General features: G+C 52.8%; 6 protein-coding genes across 6 annotated transcripts; 2 read left to right on the forward strand and 4 right to left on the reverse strand.

The window, feature by feature from the left end:
- Positions 1–265: 265 nt before the first annotated feature.
- On the reverse strand, positions 266–2,283 carry N7506_001384 (uncharacterized protein; the record flags this gene model as incomplete). Its single annotated transcript, XM_056950680.1, has 4 exons — positions 266–1,120; positions 1,173–1,539; positions 1,605–2,091; positions 2,193–2,283. The coding sequence occupies 4 exons, from the start codon at positions 2,281–2,283 to the stop codon at positions 266–268; spliced, it is 1,800 nt and encodes a 599-aa protein (XP_056816595.1).
- A 1,229-nt stretch (positions 2,284–3,512) lies between these two features.
- N7506_001385 (phosphatase PAP2 family protein) lies at positions 3,513–4,976 on the reverse strand (the record flags this gene model as incomplete). The annotated part of the gene is made up of 4 exons (XM_056950681.1): positions 3,513–3,843; positions 3,911–3,926; positions 3,991–4,525; positions 4,614–4,976. The coding sequence occupies 4 exons, from the start codon at positions 4,974–4,976 to the stop codon at positions 3,513–3,515; spliced, it is 1,245 nt and encodes a 414-aa protein (XP_056816596.1).
- Positions 4,977–6,526: 1,550 nt separating this feature from the next.
- Positions 6,527–7,159, forward strand: N7506_001386 (Aldolase-type TIM barrel; the record flags this gene model as incomplete). Its single annotated transcript, XM_056950682.1, has 1 exon — positions 6,527–7,159. One exon carries the CDS (start codon positions 6,527–6,529, stop codon positions 7,157–7,159), a length of 633 nt encoding a protein of 210 aa, XP_056816597.1.
- Positions 7,160–7,661: 502 nt separating this feature from the next.
- N7506_001387 (putative C6 transcription factor) lies at positions 7,662–9,767 on the forward strand (the record flags this gene model as incomplete). The annotated part of the gene is made up of 1 exon (XM_056950683.1): positions 7,662–9,767. The coding sequence occupies one exon, from the start codon at positions 7,662–7,664 to the stop codon at positions 9,765–9,767; it is 2,106 nt and encodes a 701-aa protein (XP_056816598.1).
- Positions 9,768–10,263: 496 nt separating this feature from the next.
- Positions 10,264–13,665, reverse strand: N7506_001388 (cytoskeletal protein-binding protein SLA1; the record flags this gene model as incomplete). Its single annotated transcript, XM_056950684.1, is given in 4 exon segments — positions 10,264–10,289; positions 10,349–12,947; positions 12,958–13,392; positions 13,468–13,665. 4 exon segments carry the CDS (start codon positions 13,663–13,665, stop codon positions 10,264–10,266), a joined length of 3,258 nt encoding a protein of 1,085 aa, XP_056816599.1.
- A 550-nt stretch (positions 13,666–14,215) lies between these two features.
- Positions 14,216–15,785, reverse strand: N7506_001389 (PRKCSH domain-containing protein; the record flags this gene model as incomplete). Its single annotated transcript, XM_056950685.1, has 2 exons — positions 14,216–15,607; positions 15,669–15,785. The coding sequence occupies 2 exons, from the start codon at positions 15,783–15,785 to the stop codon at positions 14,216–14,218; spliced, it is 1,509 nt and encodes a 502-aa protein (XP_056816600.1).
- Positions 15,786–16,381: the final 596 nt, after the last annotated feature.

Genomic DNA, 16,381 nt, shown 5'->3' on the forward strand with positions numbered 1-16,381 from the left:
TGGACAACTTCCAATGGTACAATTGCCAAAGGGTTCTAGAAATGGAGAGAACAGAGAACAATCACATTTTTCATTCGAAGTAGAGTGGCTGGTTGATCCAACCCCGTATCCCAATATTGCATAGACAAGTTACAGATAAGAATGTGAGGGGAAAAAAGAACATAATGTCGAAAAGCGCGTAGATCAAAACAGAGTCAGAGGGAAAACATTATTGAAGCGCAAAAGGACTGAAACAAAGCAGATATCGCAATCGTGAATCTCAGACTTAGGCCGCAACCTCGGCGTTCTCTGTAGCAGGCTCTTCAGCTGACTTTGCCTCGGGCTCAGAGGGCTTTTCGGTGGTCTCTGTCGACTCCTCGGTCGGCTTCTCGCCCTCGGCCTCCTTTTCAGGCTCTGGGGCCTTCTCAGCATCAGCATCCGGCATGGGTGAGTCGACCTCATCCTTAGCAGACTTGGTCTCCGGCTCCTTCTCCTCCTCGGTCTCCAGCTTGGGGGTCTCGGCACCGTCATCCTCCTTGGATCCGTTGGTAGTAGGCTTGTCAGTCTTGTCAGCGGGGCCGGGAGTGTCAGCGGCATCCAGAACGTTCTTCCAGCTGGAAAGGATGCTCATGGCGCGTGAGCGGATGTTGAACTCTTCGTCCCGGGGGATCGTGTTCAGCTTCACAATCATCTTCAGAACCTTGTTAATCTTGGTTGATCGGATGATGGAGACTTCCAAGTCGGCGTGCTTCTCCAACTTGTCGAAGTAGGTGGCCATGCTGGCCATTTCATCTTCCGCGGGAGGGGTTTCGCGGGAAATGAAGCCCTTCTGGAGCTTGTGGCGGAGGAACAGAACTGAAAGGTATAAGTGATCCGGGTCGGTAAGGGGCACATGGACTGGGGGCTTGAAAATGGGTTCATGCGTACTTTCTTTCTCCTTTTTCTTCTTGAGCTCCTCGGGGTCAACCGGCTTCTCGGATTCCTTAGCATCGGCGCTGTTATCGTCATCGCTAGGGGCGGCGGCGGCGGCCTTTCCCCTCTTGGCCGGGGCCTTTCTCTTGCTGGCCGGGGTCTTTTCCTCTGCGGGTGCCTTGGGGGTGGTCAACTTCAGCTTCGTGTTGCTCTTGGGGGTCTTGGCGGGCTAGGAGTTGCAAATGAGCGCGGTCAAACAGAGTTAGAATTCAATCACCTACCTTCTCAGCCTCAGCGTCGGTGTCGGCATCCTTCTTGCGCTTTTTCGAGGTAGGCTTGGTCTTCTTGGAGTCGTCGGCATCCTCCATTTCAACATCCGTGTCGGCTGCCTTGGACTTGCGCTTGCCCTTCTTGGATTCCTTGGCAGCTTTAGCGGCCTCCTTTGCGGCCTCCTTCTCGGCCTCCTTGGCCTCGATCTCCGCCTCTTCTTCGTCAATAGCGGCTTGGTGGTCGCTCAGGAGCTTCTTAAAGTACTTCAGATCGTGTCCTTCGGATGCGACCTTCATGGCATCGATAAGCCCCTTGGTCTTTCCCTTTTCCGAAAAGTCCTCGGGCATGGCGGACAGATTTGTGTTGACAATCCAAGCACTTTAGACACCAGGTTAGCTGGAGAATCGCACGACGGGTGTAACAAAGAAAAAGACCCAACTTACAAGTCATTGCTGCCGAGGAACATAACGGGGAAGGTGCGCTCGTGTGTGCGGCGACCACCATCGGCGTACTCACCCTTGTAGGAGCCGTCCTTCTGCATGGCCGTCACCGGGCGGCTCTCATTGAAGCTCTCTGACAGGATCTCATCGTCGCAGATGATCGCAGGCCAGGGCGCAAAGCTGCGCAAGCGCGCCATGTAATATTGTCCGGGCTTGGCATCCAGGTGCGTGATGCGGTTCTGGGACTTTCGTCGGTTGAGCTTCTGTGTAGCACCGGTGGAGCTGCGGCGGTTCTTGGAGGACTTCTTGGCGGAAGCAGGAGTTCCGTTCGCCTCAGCGGGCGCGTCCTCCGCAGTCGCGGCCTCACCCTCAGCTTTGGCAGGGGCAGCTTCGGCGGCCTCGCCCTCGGCCTTGGCCTCAGCCTGAGCTTCCTCCGATGCAGGTTTCTCTGCTTCGGCTTCGGCAGGCTTGTCGGTCGCAGCTGCGTTCTCTAGAGTCATGTTTAGCGACGGTCGCACAATGGCGGGGAGGCTCCTCCAGCGCTTGAACGAGGTGAGGGGGGGGACAGGGACAGTGTGCAGCGACACTCACCGTTCTGTTCGGCCGTCACGTTCTCGGCGTCAGTAGGCTTCTCGGCGCGCTCGGACTCAGCGACGGGCGCAGAGACATTATCGTCAGCCATGATGAGATGATAGAACCAAAGGGAAGCGATTGGGTGATGGTTGGTGTGGGAGCTTCCAGGGGAGATGTGGAGAAGAAAGAGCGAGTCGCGAAACGGGAACTTCAGAACGCGTCTGAGAACGGAGCATCCAATGACGCCACTCGGACCTCTTCTTCTTTTTCTTCGCTTTTGCCTTTTCTTTTCTTCGCCTTTGGATTGTTTTAACGAGTTCAATGGCAATTCTCGTCTCTTCTCTATTCATCTCTGCTCATTTCTTGCTCTCTTTTCATTGTTCATTTTCATTGTCGTTCGCTCTTTGCGAGTCTGAGACCCGCACAAGGTCGAGCACCCGGTCAACCTCAATAGATCATCAATAGAGCAACACAATGGACGGGCTCTGAAAGTCCGCTGGAGGAAAGTCTGATTGAAATATGGAGCATTGAGAGTCGAAGAGTCCATGTCAAGTGATGTATCTCTTTTCTGGAGACCGTAGGCATCCCCCCCTGGACTGGCAACGCTGGCAACGCTCAACCATGCCACTTTGGACCAAACGTCGACATATAATTCACCGAGTAGTGAGATCAAGCGTCTCCGTGGATCATGACGTCCTTTCTGTTTCTGTGTACTCTTTCCTAATGGTATGTCGGTTTCTCTCCGGCATGTCTGGCCATGGATATATATACCTCAGTGGGGGAGACAAGTATGGGATCAAAACCCTCCCCAGTCTCCCATATGACAAAAGTTTGACCAGGAGACTTGTTTGTTGAACACTACAGGAAGTGATTCAGCGTTTAAAGCTCTTTATCGAAGCAGCAAAGAAGATGCTGACAAAACTTAGGTTATTCAATATGAGAAATTCTGTACTCCCCAAGAAGTGGGAAGTTGATACTATCTATGCTTGCTACAAAGCAGCAAACTAAGGTTGCTTCCATAGAAGAAGCCAGAAACTGGCTTCTTCATTGAACAGAGGTCTTATCTCCGCTATTTTACTTTGATTAAAAACGATATAGATCAATTCAGCAAATAGTATATGAAGCTGTTTCAACTGATGGGAAACTGTATATTTTAGTGCTAATGAGGCTTGGTAAATTAAGAATGATATTGCTAATTGCTCAATTGACTCGAGGGGAAGAATAACAACACTAGGTACACGCGAGAAGAATATATTCCATCGAACCGTATGCACAAATCATCGCCCGGTGTGGGTTCATACAGGGTATCAAGTTCTAAAAGCCTAATTTGAAGACCATTTATGGGTTACCGTATTCTGAACCATTCTCGCTGGGAGTGCGACTCTCCCCGATCTCCATGAGCGAAGGCTCCGGCTTGTGGATACGCACCAGGCAGAGGAAGTAGTCCTCGAGTGGGAGGAGGTTCAGCAAGACCCCATTGAAGCACCAGCCCAGCCCGCATACCAAAGCACCGGCAACCGCATCGAGGATAAAGTGGTTGGCGGTAGCGACAATGGCGACGAGGATGGTGAAGGGGTACAGGAATCCGAGGGCAAGGCACAGCAGACGACGCCACGAGGGAATGGTCAACCGTACGGACCGAGTCAGTCGAGAGCGCAAAACGGTGCGTCTGTGCTGCGGGGGGGAGAGGAATGGTCATGATGGTAAGGCCAATCATGAGAGAGTAGCCGAAATGCAATGAAGGCATTGCCGCTGTTTGAGGGTTAGCTATGGCCCTCCAGTTCGAATCAAACGCTACTTCAAGGAGGCCACTTACCGTACTGATTGCAGAAGCGGTTCTCTGTCCACACACTCCCGGCTCCATTCTCACCATGCACAGTGTCGATGAAGCCATAACTCCGACCCACTTCCGCATCACGCCCTTCTGGGGCGGGATCACTCAACAGTCGAGGTGGCATGCAGGGCCACAGAGTGAAAACCACAAAAGCAAGCAGGTTGCACACGGCCAGTGTTCGCCGACGGGCTTGGTAGAGCAGCGGACCAGCAGGCGATCCACTCACAACGCCCTTGGGTTTCCCAGACTGGGTCTCGTCGACCCGGTTGCGCACCGTGGTGTAGTAATATAGCCAGACGAGAAATGCGATGGTGCCGGGGATGTGGATGAATGAATATATCCAATTGATCCACACCATTCGGGTGGCATGGCGAAGGAAACTCTGTTGGATCGCGGTCTCGAAGAAGATGCCCAGCTTGACCTCGATGTTGATCAACTGCAATGCATGTTTCCTGGCAATGTCGACGGTATCATCCTTGAGGGTGACGGCGGTGAAGGCGCGACCAAGCTGGTATGTCTAAACAAGAATATGTGAGCCTCGTGATTCTTCATCTGTGGAAACATCCGGGAACGATAGCATTGAATGTGATCCAGTCGAGACTTACCCAATACACTAATGCCCAGTACCAACACTCCACCAAGAATGGGAACTTTCGCAGTACACGACTCAGCAGTCGGTCTTGAAAGACGATCGTGTTGGGCGAGGGCACTTCATATTTGAATCCCAAGAGGCCTACTTCTCGCTTATGCCAACGATCGTCGGGCAGCGGGGAGTGAGATCGGGAGCCCAGCAGGCCATCCTTGGTCGAGGTCGAGTAACCAGACTCCAACGAGTCGGACGAAGCCGTCCGTGGCAGATTTGATTTCCGCCGACTATACGAGGAAGGGTTCACGACGCGATTAATCCATGTTCCGCCAAACAACAGGACCACGACGATGAGCGGTTCAAGGATCGCTCCAACTCCCATGGTAATTAAGGACAAAAGATGATGATACCGATATACAAAAGGAAGAAGAAGAGGGAAATCTCAGCTGAAGCATCAGCTGGCCCTGTTTTGAAGCAGGTGCCCAACCAGAGGGCAGGTGCCAAAGGGCGGCAGAGAGGCCTAGGAAGGTCGGACCCCGTTGGCTCCGAATGAGACTAGGACGAACTAACAGGATTAACAAGACTAACAGGTTATCCACAAGGCTGGCCTTATCCTTGGCATTTCATACGAGCATACGAGTACGGAACATGTCGCGTGCTCCGTTTAGCTCCGTATAGAGCGGATCTTCTCCATATCGGAGGGAAAGATACAGGGAAAAAGAATGGACCCAATGATCGGAGACTCAACAAGCCAAAGAGGCAAGGTGTTCCCACCAAAAGCAAGCTGCATAATCTCTCGAATTGGAGCCAGTTGCGAGATGTGCCAGATCAACAAAAAAACTCGGGGCTTGGCGTTTGCCTCGAGGAATTAGTCATAAACTTCATTGACATTCACTAAAAGTTATGCTGGTACGGTACAGCGTTACGGTAATCTGATTATGAGATGATATGATAACCAGTAGGTACCTTGCGAGTTACGTGATTGTGAAGTAAAACAGTAACTAGTGATTAGTATACTTCCAAGGTTCAGCCCTGGCGCATTTGACTCAGCGGCACTCGGATCCATGGGTCCGGGCTGACGATCCGGTATCCGGCAGCCGGTACTCCGTACCATCGGTATTCTCGGAGTATCTTTGGTATTGATACAGTCTACCAAAGATACTCCGTCTTCCGAACTTTACTAGACTGGTATACTCTACGATACTGCTATACTGCTATTCCCGGGGTGATGTCGATTTGACGTCAAACCTCAGAGCTTCGGGTAAAAGCATGTCCTCCTGGGACCACCATTCCAGCATGTCTCAGCACTCTCTCTGTGTGAAGGATAATCATGGCCATGATCACTCGATCCTGTAACTACCGACGTGCGATAGGTACCGCCTCGCAGATGCTGAAGATTGCTTCGGCACAGACGAGGGGACTGTCAGCTACACCGGCAATGAGCTCAGGGGTCACCCTTCTACAAGACAAAGAAAATGGGTTTGGTTTCGCGAGATCCAACCCCAGACCTGCGAAGCCTCGGTCCAAAGGGGTCACGGAGATCAGAGGCCCATATTACTCGGTGAGTAGTCCGTACTGCCATGTTCTTCCTATTTGGATGTCCTAACTTCACCCAGGTGATGGGTAAGAGATATTTGACCGATGTTCTGGAAACGTAACACTCCCCCCTGTTTCACCGAAACCAGGCAACGGGTTTTCTTAACAGCGAATAGGATGGGTGATCACGTTGATGGTCTCAAATTTGCGGGAGGTCAGAAGGATTCCCACCCGTTGCACTCACTGATCCGGCTAAGACATGATCAGGGTCATTCTCTCTTTTCCACGAGAAGCCATTGCGTGAGTTGATCAATTTGGCTCACAGTCATGGCGTGTATGTGTCAACGGTAGGGCCACCCCAGATTTAAGTGTCATTGGATGCAACTAACGCGCACGATGAGGGCGGCTGGGCCGAGCACCTCCTCACGCATCCCGATCCCAACGCCGTCTTTGACCGCTACTTGGCAAAATGCAAGGATCTCGGGCACGTGCACCCCTCCAAACCTGGATCGATCAGCGGGTCTGACAGATTTGTTCAGTCTCGATGTGATAGAGCTGTCATCGGGGTTCTTATCGATCCCGGAAGATGACTGGCTCCGCCTGGTCGATAAAGTCCACTCGTATGAATTGGAAGCAAAGCCGGAACTCGGGATCCAGTTCGGAGCTGGCGGAGACACCCCAGCGGGTGGACTCGAAGCTCTTGGGACTTCTGATCCCGGTAAGTTGGTCAATTTGGGGAAGAAATTCCTCGACGCTGGTGTAAAGCGTCTGATGATTGAATCGGAGGGGATCACGGAGAACGTGACATCCTGGCGAACGGATGTAGTGTCTAAGATTATGAAGGAGCTTCCCTCGGAGCAGGTGATGTTTGAAGCTGCAGACCCCAAGGTGTTCAATTGGTATATCCGGGAGTTTGGGGTCGACGTCAACCTATTTGTAGATCACAGCCAGATTGTGCAGCTGGAATGCTTGCGAGCCGGGATCTGGGGGACTGCCGACACGTGGGGTAAGATTGTTTCATTTCGTTGAGTGTGCTGGCAAAGCCAAGATCGAAATGTTTTTGTGTGTGTGTGTGTGGTGTGAGAGAGAGAGAGAGAGAGAGAGAGAGAGCTGGAGGTGTACGCAGTACTCAAGTAAACTAGTGGCTGTGTTATGCGCCGAGGCAAGATTAGCTAAGCTTTTTCGAGTCCCCCGGACCCACCGAAAGGCTGCCCGCACTGGGAACTCTTTGGTTGCTTCTCTGCTTCAAAGCCCTCAACTCCGCTTGTTGGATGTGACCGCCTCAATGATTTCTGCTCGATGAATGTCGCATAACGAGTGATCCTCCTCCGAACGCGAGATGCCTCGCGCTAGCACTACCCCGGGAGCCCGGCTCCGATGTCGACGAGCCTGCGACAGCTGTAAGCGGCGAAAACAGAAGTGCAATGGCGAGCAACCCTGCACCATCTGCGTGCAGCGAAATAAAGAATCAGAGTGCCATTTCTCGGATCGCCCGGCACGTCTACTCAAGCCCGATGTGAAGGACACAACCATGCTGCTTAGTGAGCGCGTGGTACCTTCCCCGCAGCGCGACACCGCCATGGACCGCCTCTTGAATTCACTGGAAGACCAAGGAATGAACATGGAACACCAGGCCAAGGACGAGAAGGAAGGAACAGCCCCGGTACCCAAAGTCGCGCGGCTCTTGCGCGACGGCCAGGGCAAATTCATGTACATCGGTGACTCGGCTAGTCTCTCGTTTTTGCAAAGCGTGCGCCGGGTAGTGAATTCTTCTATTGGCCGATGCGAGTTTACAGAAGACAACTCCCGTCATTCTATGCTCGAGGCATTCCAGAACAATCCCGGCAACCAACCCAGTTCTCTGGTTGAGCCTCCGCCCAACGAGGAAGCGCAACGACTGGCCCAGCAATTTGTACTTGCTACCAGTCCGCTGTTAGATCTGTTCGACCTGCAAGAGTTTCACCCTCGACTGGCTAACTGGGTCGCAAACCCTGCAGGTGATGAAGACACCGTCAGCTCCATCTTCTATCTTGTCCTGGCTATTGGAGCACAAGTCTCGAGTATTGACCAGACCGTGGCTGAGCAATACTTTGGCAGCGGTCGTCAATTGGCATTTTCAGCTTTCCAGGAAACCCCGAGCATCCACACCATACAGTCCTACATCCTGGTTTCCATGTACATGCTCGGCGCATGCAGGCGCAATGGCGCATTCATGAATTTAGGAATTGCCCTGCGCGCTGCGTACGCGGTAGGCATTCACCGCAAAGATGCCAATGCATTGTTCTGCGGACGTGAGCGTAGGGCTCGAGAGCGAGTATGGAAGAGTCTTCGGATGATGGATCTGTTCCTCAGTGCATCTCTAGGACGCCCTCCTGCGACATCCGACTACGACTACGATATCCGTGATGATGCTCTTCTATCAGGAGAATCAACACAACACCTAACGCCAGACCAGCAACTTTCTGTTGCCGTGACCTCGCTATGTCGAATATTCGAACGCATTTTGACCGACGTCTACATGAAACAAGTCATTTCGATTAACGTCGCAGAAACAATTTCAAATCAACATCGCGCCTGGGTCCGCACCCTACCCACTATCCTCAAGAGGCAAACCGAACGACTCGAACATAAATCCATGGAGAGCAGCCTCGCAGCAGCCCACGTTTTCGGCTCGTATTACTGGTCAATCATCCTCTTGACCCGGCCATTCCTCATATACCGTGTCGCTCAATACGTCAAAGGCAAAATCGACCCCTCCTCGTCTGAAACCCGGACTGGCAGCTCTCGTATCGCCCTGTTTGCCGATGCATGTGTCTATTCTGCACTCCGTGGCCTCGACGTAGTCAACGATCTCACCCATTTCACAGCCCTCCCGAAACGCCTCCCATTCCTGATCAATTCCGTCTTCAACTCTGTCATAGTCCTGGGCGCTGCTTTTTTCGCCGATTACGATAACCTTCTGCCCCTGGAAGAGGGAATCAATAAAGCCGAACGTTTCTTGGCCCTCTTCGTCCCGCATGATCCTCACGCTTGCCGGTTCGCCCAGATCATCAAGTACCTTCACACCGCTATAGCAGAGTACGTCTCTCGGCGCAATCGTCAATGGATGAACAGACGAAGCAAGCAGGTCGATCAACTTTTCGGCCAAGTGAGTGTGGGTGAGGACCCTAACCCTCTGACTCCGGGAGCTCCCTCTTCTGCTCCTTCTGTCGCCGCTCCATCCCCTGCCTCTCACCAAAAGCTCTCAGACGGAACACCGTCCTTCATTCCCACCCAGTCTCAATCGCTACCTCAAACATCTCAACATATTTCGACGGACAACGATATCTGGGAAGCTATATGTAACGGTTCAGAGGGTACAGGTACTTTGTCTTACGATGCCGCCATTTCTGCCCTCACGACATCTGGTATCCCGGTAGGCTGCTCTCCTGGTGGAACAATTCCCCCTGGCCCACCTGCTTCTGGGCCATCCCCACTTTCCGATGTCATGTTCCCGGATAATGGTCTACTGTATATGGCGGAGGATCTACCGGTGTTTGGAATATGGGGGAAGAAAACAATGGAATTTTGTAATTTGGAAAGGAGATTTGAGCGGGTGTTTGGTGTGAATTATTGTTGGTCATTTGTGATATCCTAGATGCGATGTAATCCTGTTTTCAGCTGTCTCGACGAGACGTTTTCATATACTATACCCCAACAGGCGGATCATTTATCTCAAACTTTCAACATAATGACCCATGGACCATGATAATGGACCCTATTAGGTAGAGATGAACAGTTTAAACTTGATACTTCATGTATTCGATTCGACGTCTACACCATAGATACATCATCCCCAAAGGAAACATTGCAGATGCCGACAAATCCATTATGTATGAGTTGATAAAAGGGGAAACTTCAGGGCCATCCAAACAAAAGAAAAAAGAAAGAGAGGATTCACACAGCATCTTGGGCGGCGGAGCTGGGGAGAGGGAAATGCATAGAGGCATCAGAGGCAGGTCAATATGGATGAAAAGGAAATTCGTGGCACGCTCTCGGGACAAGGATATGTACGTGATTGCTCTGGCCGATATGGGAAATTTCCAATTATCATCCTGATGCGTGGAATTATATACGCATGGGTGAAATGTAAATCAGAAGCCGAATGGATTATTGGGAGCTGGTGGATTGGGTTAGATGATGGTTTCATATTTCAGAAGGATCGCGGAAGGCACTTACTAGCTTGCGAGAGGTTGGCTCTGAGTCCTGTGGCCTGTGGCTCAAGCTTCTTGGGGCCATCTGGTTTGACACCAAACCGGATGGAAGGAGGTGGGCCTGTTTTCTGGGGCGATAGAGGGGTGGCAGTGGGCTGCTGGGGAATTGGGGGTATAGGGGGTGGTGATGGGTGGAACTGGTTGCCAAACCCATTTGCAGTGGGCTGAGGTTGCAATGCAGGAGGAAGGACAGAGTTGATTCCGGTCTGCATGGGTTGCTGAGGCTGCGGGTATCCGAACCCAGTGGGTTGTGGCCCAAGACCTTGGAAACCAGTCTGCTGCGGGGCCATTTGCTGGGCAAACTGCGGCTGCTGCTGCTGCTGCTGGATGCCGAATTGGGACTGGGGAGTGAACCCGGTGGGCTGGGGCGCCAATCCATTCTGGAATTGGTTCTGTCCCATGTATCCCGTTGCTTGAGGCTGCATTTGAGGCTGGTAAGGTTGCTGGTTCATGCCCATAGGATTTTGCCCAGGAGCTGCCTGAGGAACTCCTGTTAACTGGGCCTGCAAAGGAGAAGGACCGAAGGCATTCTGCTGTTGCGAAAAGTTCTGTGGCGCAGAGAGTGGACGCTGCGGAGGGGGAGGCAAAAGTGAGTTCTGTCCCATTGCCTGAGGAGGCTGAGGGCGCTGTCTGGCTTGCTGGCCAAGCTGCGCTACCTGGGCAAACAAATTGGCGTTGGCCCCCGTTGGCTGTGGCTGCTGTGGTGGGGGTGTTTGAACGGCCGTTACTTGTGGCTGGAGAGGAGGCGCGGGAGGGGCAGCCTGTGACACGCCGGTAGGTTGAGCAGGGGTCGGCTGCAGAGGAGCTTGAAGCAAAGACAAGTCGGCGATAGCCCCAGTGACCTGTGGAACTTGGGCTGCCGCGGGAGGCGGGGTCGGGGTCGCTGCGGCGGCGGGCCTAGCTGGCTGCTTTGGCTGCTTCACCTCCCAAGCGTCGTCATCAAACCCACGCGCAGCGGGTTTCTCGGGCTCTGCAGCAGGTGGCTGTGGGCTGGCCGGAGTAGCGGGCGAGCTGGGTTCATCCGGCTGTCCAAACGCTTTAGCATTGACTTCACCCACAGTGACGTTGGGTGTCGGTCTGGTTCGTCCAGTGTTGTTTCGCAGCACACCACCAGGGCCAGAGAAGAGTCCACCCTGTCCGCCATCGCCATTACCAATGACCTCCTCCCCGCCGAAACTCACGTTTCGCGGCTTGGATTTGTCAGGAGCACGGCCATACTTGGCATCCAAAACCTTCATCACACGTAGATTATCACCCTGGTTCAGACCCAAAGTCGAAAGAATCTCAGATGTGATCTCAGGTAAGATAGACTCATCCATCGAGTCCTTGTTGAATGACTGTGCATATCGTTCACATCGGTGTGGCCCAACACCAGCCTTCAAGAAGAAGTCAAACCAGTCGTAATCATTGTTCACCGAGGCCCCGGCCTTGGAGCTCTTCTCGGCGGCCACTCGAGGTCGGATGCTAGAGAGTGGCTTGTCCTCATCCAGCGAGACACCAGCGATCTTCTCCACATACTCCAAGTCTTCCACGGACATTTTCGCAACAGGAACAGCAATCTTGATGCCGTTCACCTTGTGGAGTTGGATTTTTCCATCTGAAAGACCGATAAATTGGGCCTCAACAGTGAAGTCTTTGGACCGATCGGTCCATTTCCGCACTTTACTGGGATCGGGCTTCGACTTGATCTTGCTGTCGCGCTTGCCTTGACGTTCTGATGAGTCCATCGAGTCCGTCCGTGACTTGCCTAAAGCAAGTTTGCTCAGCCGCATCTCCTCTCTGCGGTTCTTCTCAACAGTGGACAGACCAGGCTCCGCGGGCAGAATGGGTGGCTTAGGAATCAGCCCTGTGACTTCAACATAGCTGCTCGGGACAACACCCTCTTCCTTGTTCTTGAGGCGTCGCACCATCCACCATTCCTCGGACTTGGTATCATCAAGGACAATAACTTCATCTCCGACAGCCACCGTTACCTCATCGTCGCCTTGGGCCACGAAGTCATACAAGATTTGTCCTTTTCTGGGACCATTGCCTTCGCTTGCCTCCAGCACCTCACGCAGTCCTCCGGCGCGGTAAGCCCCCGCAATTTCGCCAAGTGCAGCGGCAATCTCATGAGCGGTATCCTTGGCTCCCGCATGGAAGTCAATGCTCTTGCTGGGTCTGACAAGATCAACAAAAACGTGCTTTCCTTCGATCGAGTAATTGCTCAGCTTCTCCGCACTCCATTCCTGTTGTCTGTCGTCGCCTTCGGGAGACAGGAAGATGATGCCAGTCACCATATTGATTCCCAAAGTGGTGGGCATCTTCTTCCTCTTTCCCATGACCTCCACCATCTCATTGATATTGTAGATATGATAACCAGAAGGTGAGCGCGGGGTCATCTCGCCCGCCCGGTTGTAAGGGGGAGATGCTTTGACGCGTGTTGCGTCGCGGTTGAGTGTCGCAGGCACGCCCTGCTGAGGCCGAGGAGGAGGAGTAGGATCAGGTGAGTATTGAGCCATTGGCGGCGTCGCCTGTGTCGAGGGAGGCCGGCGGGGCATGGGCGGTGGGGAGTCCTCACGGTCCTGGTCGTACGATGGCCGGACAGGAAGACTTGGTGGTGGGGGGCTCGTCTCTGGATGTTTCGACAGGTGTATCCGCAGGGGCATGCTGCTTGTGGATGATGCTGGCAATTGCGGCGGCGGCGGGGTTGTGAGACATGTCGATTGGAGAACCGGCGGGTGACGCTTCCTCGGGCTCTTCCGGAGCCTGAGGCGGCCGCTGTGGAAGTGAAGGCGCAGCTGGCTCGGCCGGAGCAGATTGAGGGACTGCGGCTGTAGCGGATGCATCGTCAATAATCTCAATATAGTTTGACGGCGCGAATCCGTATTCCGAGTTGGTTCCGACTAATGTCCAATCGGGGTCGGAAGTGTCGAAAACCATCAGCTCAGCATCTTCCGAGAATGACACCTCCTCGTCGGTCTGTCGCGTGTAGTCGAATAGAGCCGTGGCTCTGTGCGCGGGTTGCGCCTGTTTGATCTAGATCAGCCAATGTCCCCCGTGCGCCGTCGGCGCATTGTGAGATTCGCAAGTTGAGAGACTCACCTCCTCAACATAATTGTTGGGAACTAAGCCTTCGGGCTCATCGTCATCTTCATGGTCGGACTTGCGTTTCGCCTTCCACCAGTCGTCGTCCGCGTTCTTTTCCAGGATATAAAGGAGGTCGCCCTCGTGGATTTCGAGTTCGCCTTCTCCTTGAGGCTGGTAGTCGTAGACAGCCGAGTAGACTCCGAGGAAGCCCATTCTGACGATCAATCAGGAGCAATGTATTGGCTGGGTGCGCTGCGAATGGCAGCGGTTCGAGATTCCAGCTCTAATGGGGGGTGTCGGAGGGCACGGATAATTGGTGACGGTGGCCGGTCAGCCTTGGCGCTAGTGCGCAGTAATTAGATCGGAACGTGCCGAACAACCAAAGTCCAGGGGGAAAATAGCCAAAGGAGATAGCGAGGATAGGGAGAAGCGGAGGTTGGTTTAGGGACAGGGAGAGAGACAAGTGAGAGAGAGAGTGGGAAGGTGGAGCAAGACGATCGGGGAGTCACGTTGCCTACGTATGCTTCTCTACGACGTTGTGTTTCTTGACATTCCCTCAATTGACTTGACTCTTCCTTTTCTCTGAGATACTTCATTTATTTTTCTTATTTTGTTGGAACTGTTTGAATTCTCTCTGCTACTGTACATACTCCCCTGAAGAGTGCGCCCCCACTCGGGTCCCCGGCAACTGGGGCGACTGACGTCTTTGGGCATGAGGCTATAGCTTTTGGTTCCTGAAAATCTTGGCCCTATACATTCATTGTCATAGCTCATCTTTGAACGTTTCTTCGCTTCCTGGCTCCTCCGAGTAATCTGTCTGCTCTTTGGACTTGCGTTCGGGCTTGCGTTCGGGCTTGCGTTCGGGCGTCTGGGGTTCATCTTGCTTGGGCCTTGGCTTGTCGGCCGGTTTTTGGCTTGGTTTCTCTTGGGACGAATCTTGGGTATCTTCGTCTTCGTCCTCTTCAAGCACACCCTGGAACTTGATCACACCGTTGCTTTCCACGACCTCTAGTGTCCAATCTTTGCCATCGGCTTGTTCCTCCAGTAGCTTCTTCATCTCTTCCACTTTCTCCGGGTCAAGGTCGTACTTCTTGACAATCTGCTTGGACATCTTGCCAATCTCGCCATTAATCCGTTTCGCAACAACATCCACTCGCTCCTCGCCAGTGGATGCCACGCGTCCCTTCTCAATGACCTTGCCCTCCATGCCAACCAGTTTGCGGCCGCCAACTTCGATCCCGCCGATGATTGGAAGCTCGGGTTGAGTAGCATCAGCACTTGCTGCAGCTTCGGCTAACTGATTGGTTGTGTACCATTCTTTAATGGCTTCCCACTCGGGGACCTCTTCGGGCATCAGGATTTCCCGGCATTCGATGCTGTGCACTTCATCCTGCTGCGGTGGGAGGAAAGCGACGTCGTCACATAGACGGGGCGTGTAGATGACCATTAGGTAAGAGCACGTGGTCAATTCCTTAATCCACCCAATGTGATCTGTCGATTGCGGGTGGCAGTGGAACTGCACTTCGACTTTGCGCTCGCGGCCGGTCAGATCGCACTTGGTGCCACCGCGGAGGTGCTGCACCAAGTACCGCGAACCACCCTTCGTATGGAGCTCAGCCACGTCTGTTTTGGGGGAACTTTTGGGCTTTTCTGCCTCCTTCTCATCGATGAACTTCCCTAGAACGAAAGAATGCGTAGTACTATCCTCAATGGGCGGATATGAGGGGACGCCACGACCAGCGGGAAGAGCGTGGAACTGTTTGATCTGCTTTTGATAGCAGAAGGAATAAGACCACCAGCCCGAGAAGTAATACATGCACTGTCCTTCCATCTCACGGAGCAGTTCGATGCCGCGATCGGTTGCACGTGCTAGCTCCTTTTGCTGCTCGGCCTTGTTATCCCCCTTTGCTGTTGAGTTGTGATCATCTGGTGTCACCCGTGGGATTTGACAGAGAAGTCGCCGGTCCTCGAGGATCATTTCTTCGTATGTATAAGGAGATTCGACCGTCTGGGAATGGTCGGTGGGATCAGCTTGATCTTTGCCCGTGTAGACCTGGGGGTTATTCTGGTCCCGAACATCGGGGCTGGTCTGAGACCGGAGGAGAGGTTCGGCGTGTAGCTCCAGGATGTATTCTTCGGGGAAGGTCACTTGATACTATGGTTCATACATAACGTCAGTGTTCGTGTTTAGTCGAGGTGGTGCTGATTCAACCCACCTGGGGGTAAGCAAGGATATCGTCATTGATGTTGAATGGCTTCGGTTTTGCCCATGCGAGGGATACCACACATGCCAGTGTCAGCCATGGCGCCAGCCGTGCTGCTGGCTGGCCCATCTTGGTGAGATCACAGGGCAGCTCAGGCTGGAAGTGTTGGAAGCTTCTCCGCCGAGTAGCTTTGGCTAAGATAGATTAATTGAAGAGGCGAGATTGTCGCGCATGAGGTATCAGTGAAGAAGAGTGCGAAGGCGACAGGTCAAATGGCAGCTCCCTCCACACCGTTGGGAACACTGTCGGCACTTGGCAGTGGAGAGGAGCTGCTCCGTGGCCTTATCTGATAAGGGGAATTGTGGCCACCGCGAAATAATTGTATACTACCGGGTTTACTACTTTGCGACATTCGGGTGTCTTGTGTCTCTGCATATATGAGAAAGGAAATTTGCCCAAGTACCAACCTCCAGGGAGGTCATGTTGACCACTTCACTATGGCAATTTTGAAATAGTACAAACATTATTCTTGAATACATGTTATATTTGACTGTTTACAGAGATATTGGTCTGGTACAAACTTGCCCCAGGTGATAAATTGGGCTGGAATGATTCGATGAATATACAAACAGTATCCATGAGCTTCAGCTAACATCCCATACTCCGTACATAGCTGGATATTCTGTGCAATCGAGAAAGAGAAGAGGAAGTATGAAAATTGGTCA

The sequence above is a fragment of the Penicillium brevicompactum genome, assembly GCF_028827555.1.
Source record: "Penicillium brevicompactum strain IBT 35665 chromosome Unknown utg000001l_segment0_segment0, whole genome shotgun sequence".
Taxonomy (NCBI): domain Eukaryota; kingdom Fungi; phylum Ascomycota; class Eurotiomycetes; order Eurotiales; family Aspergillaceae; genus Penicillium; species Penicillium brevicompactum.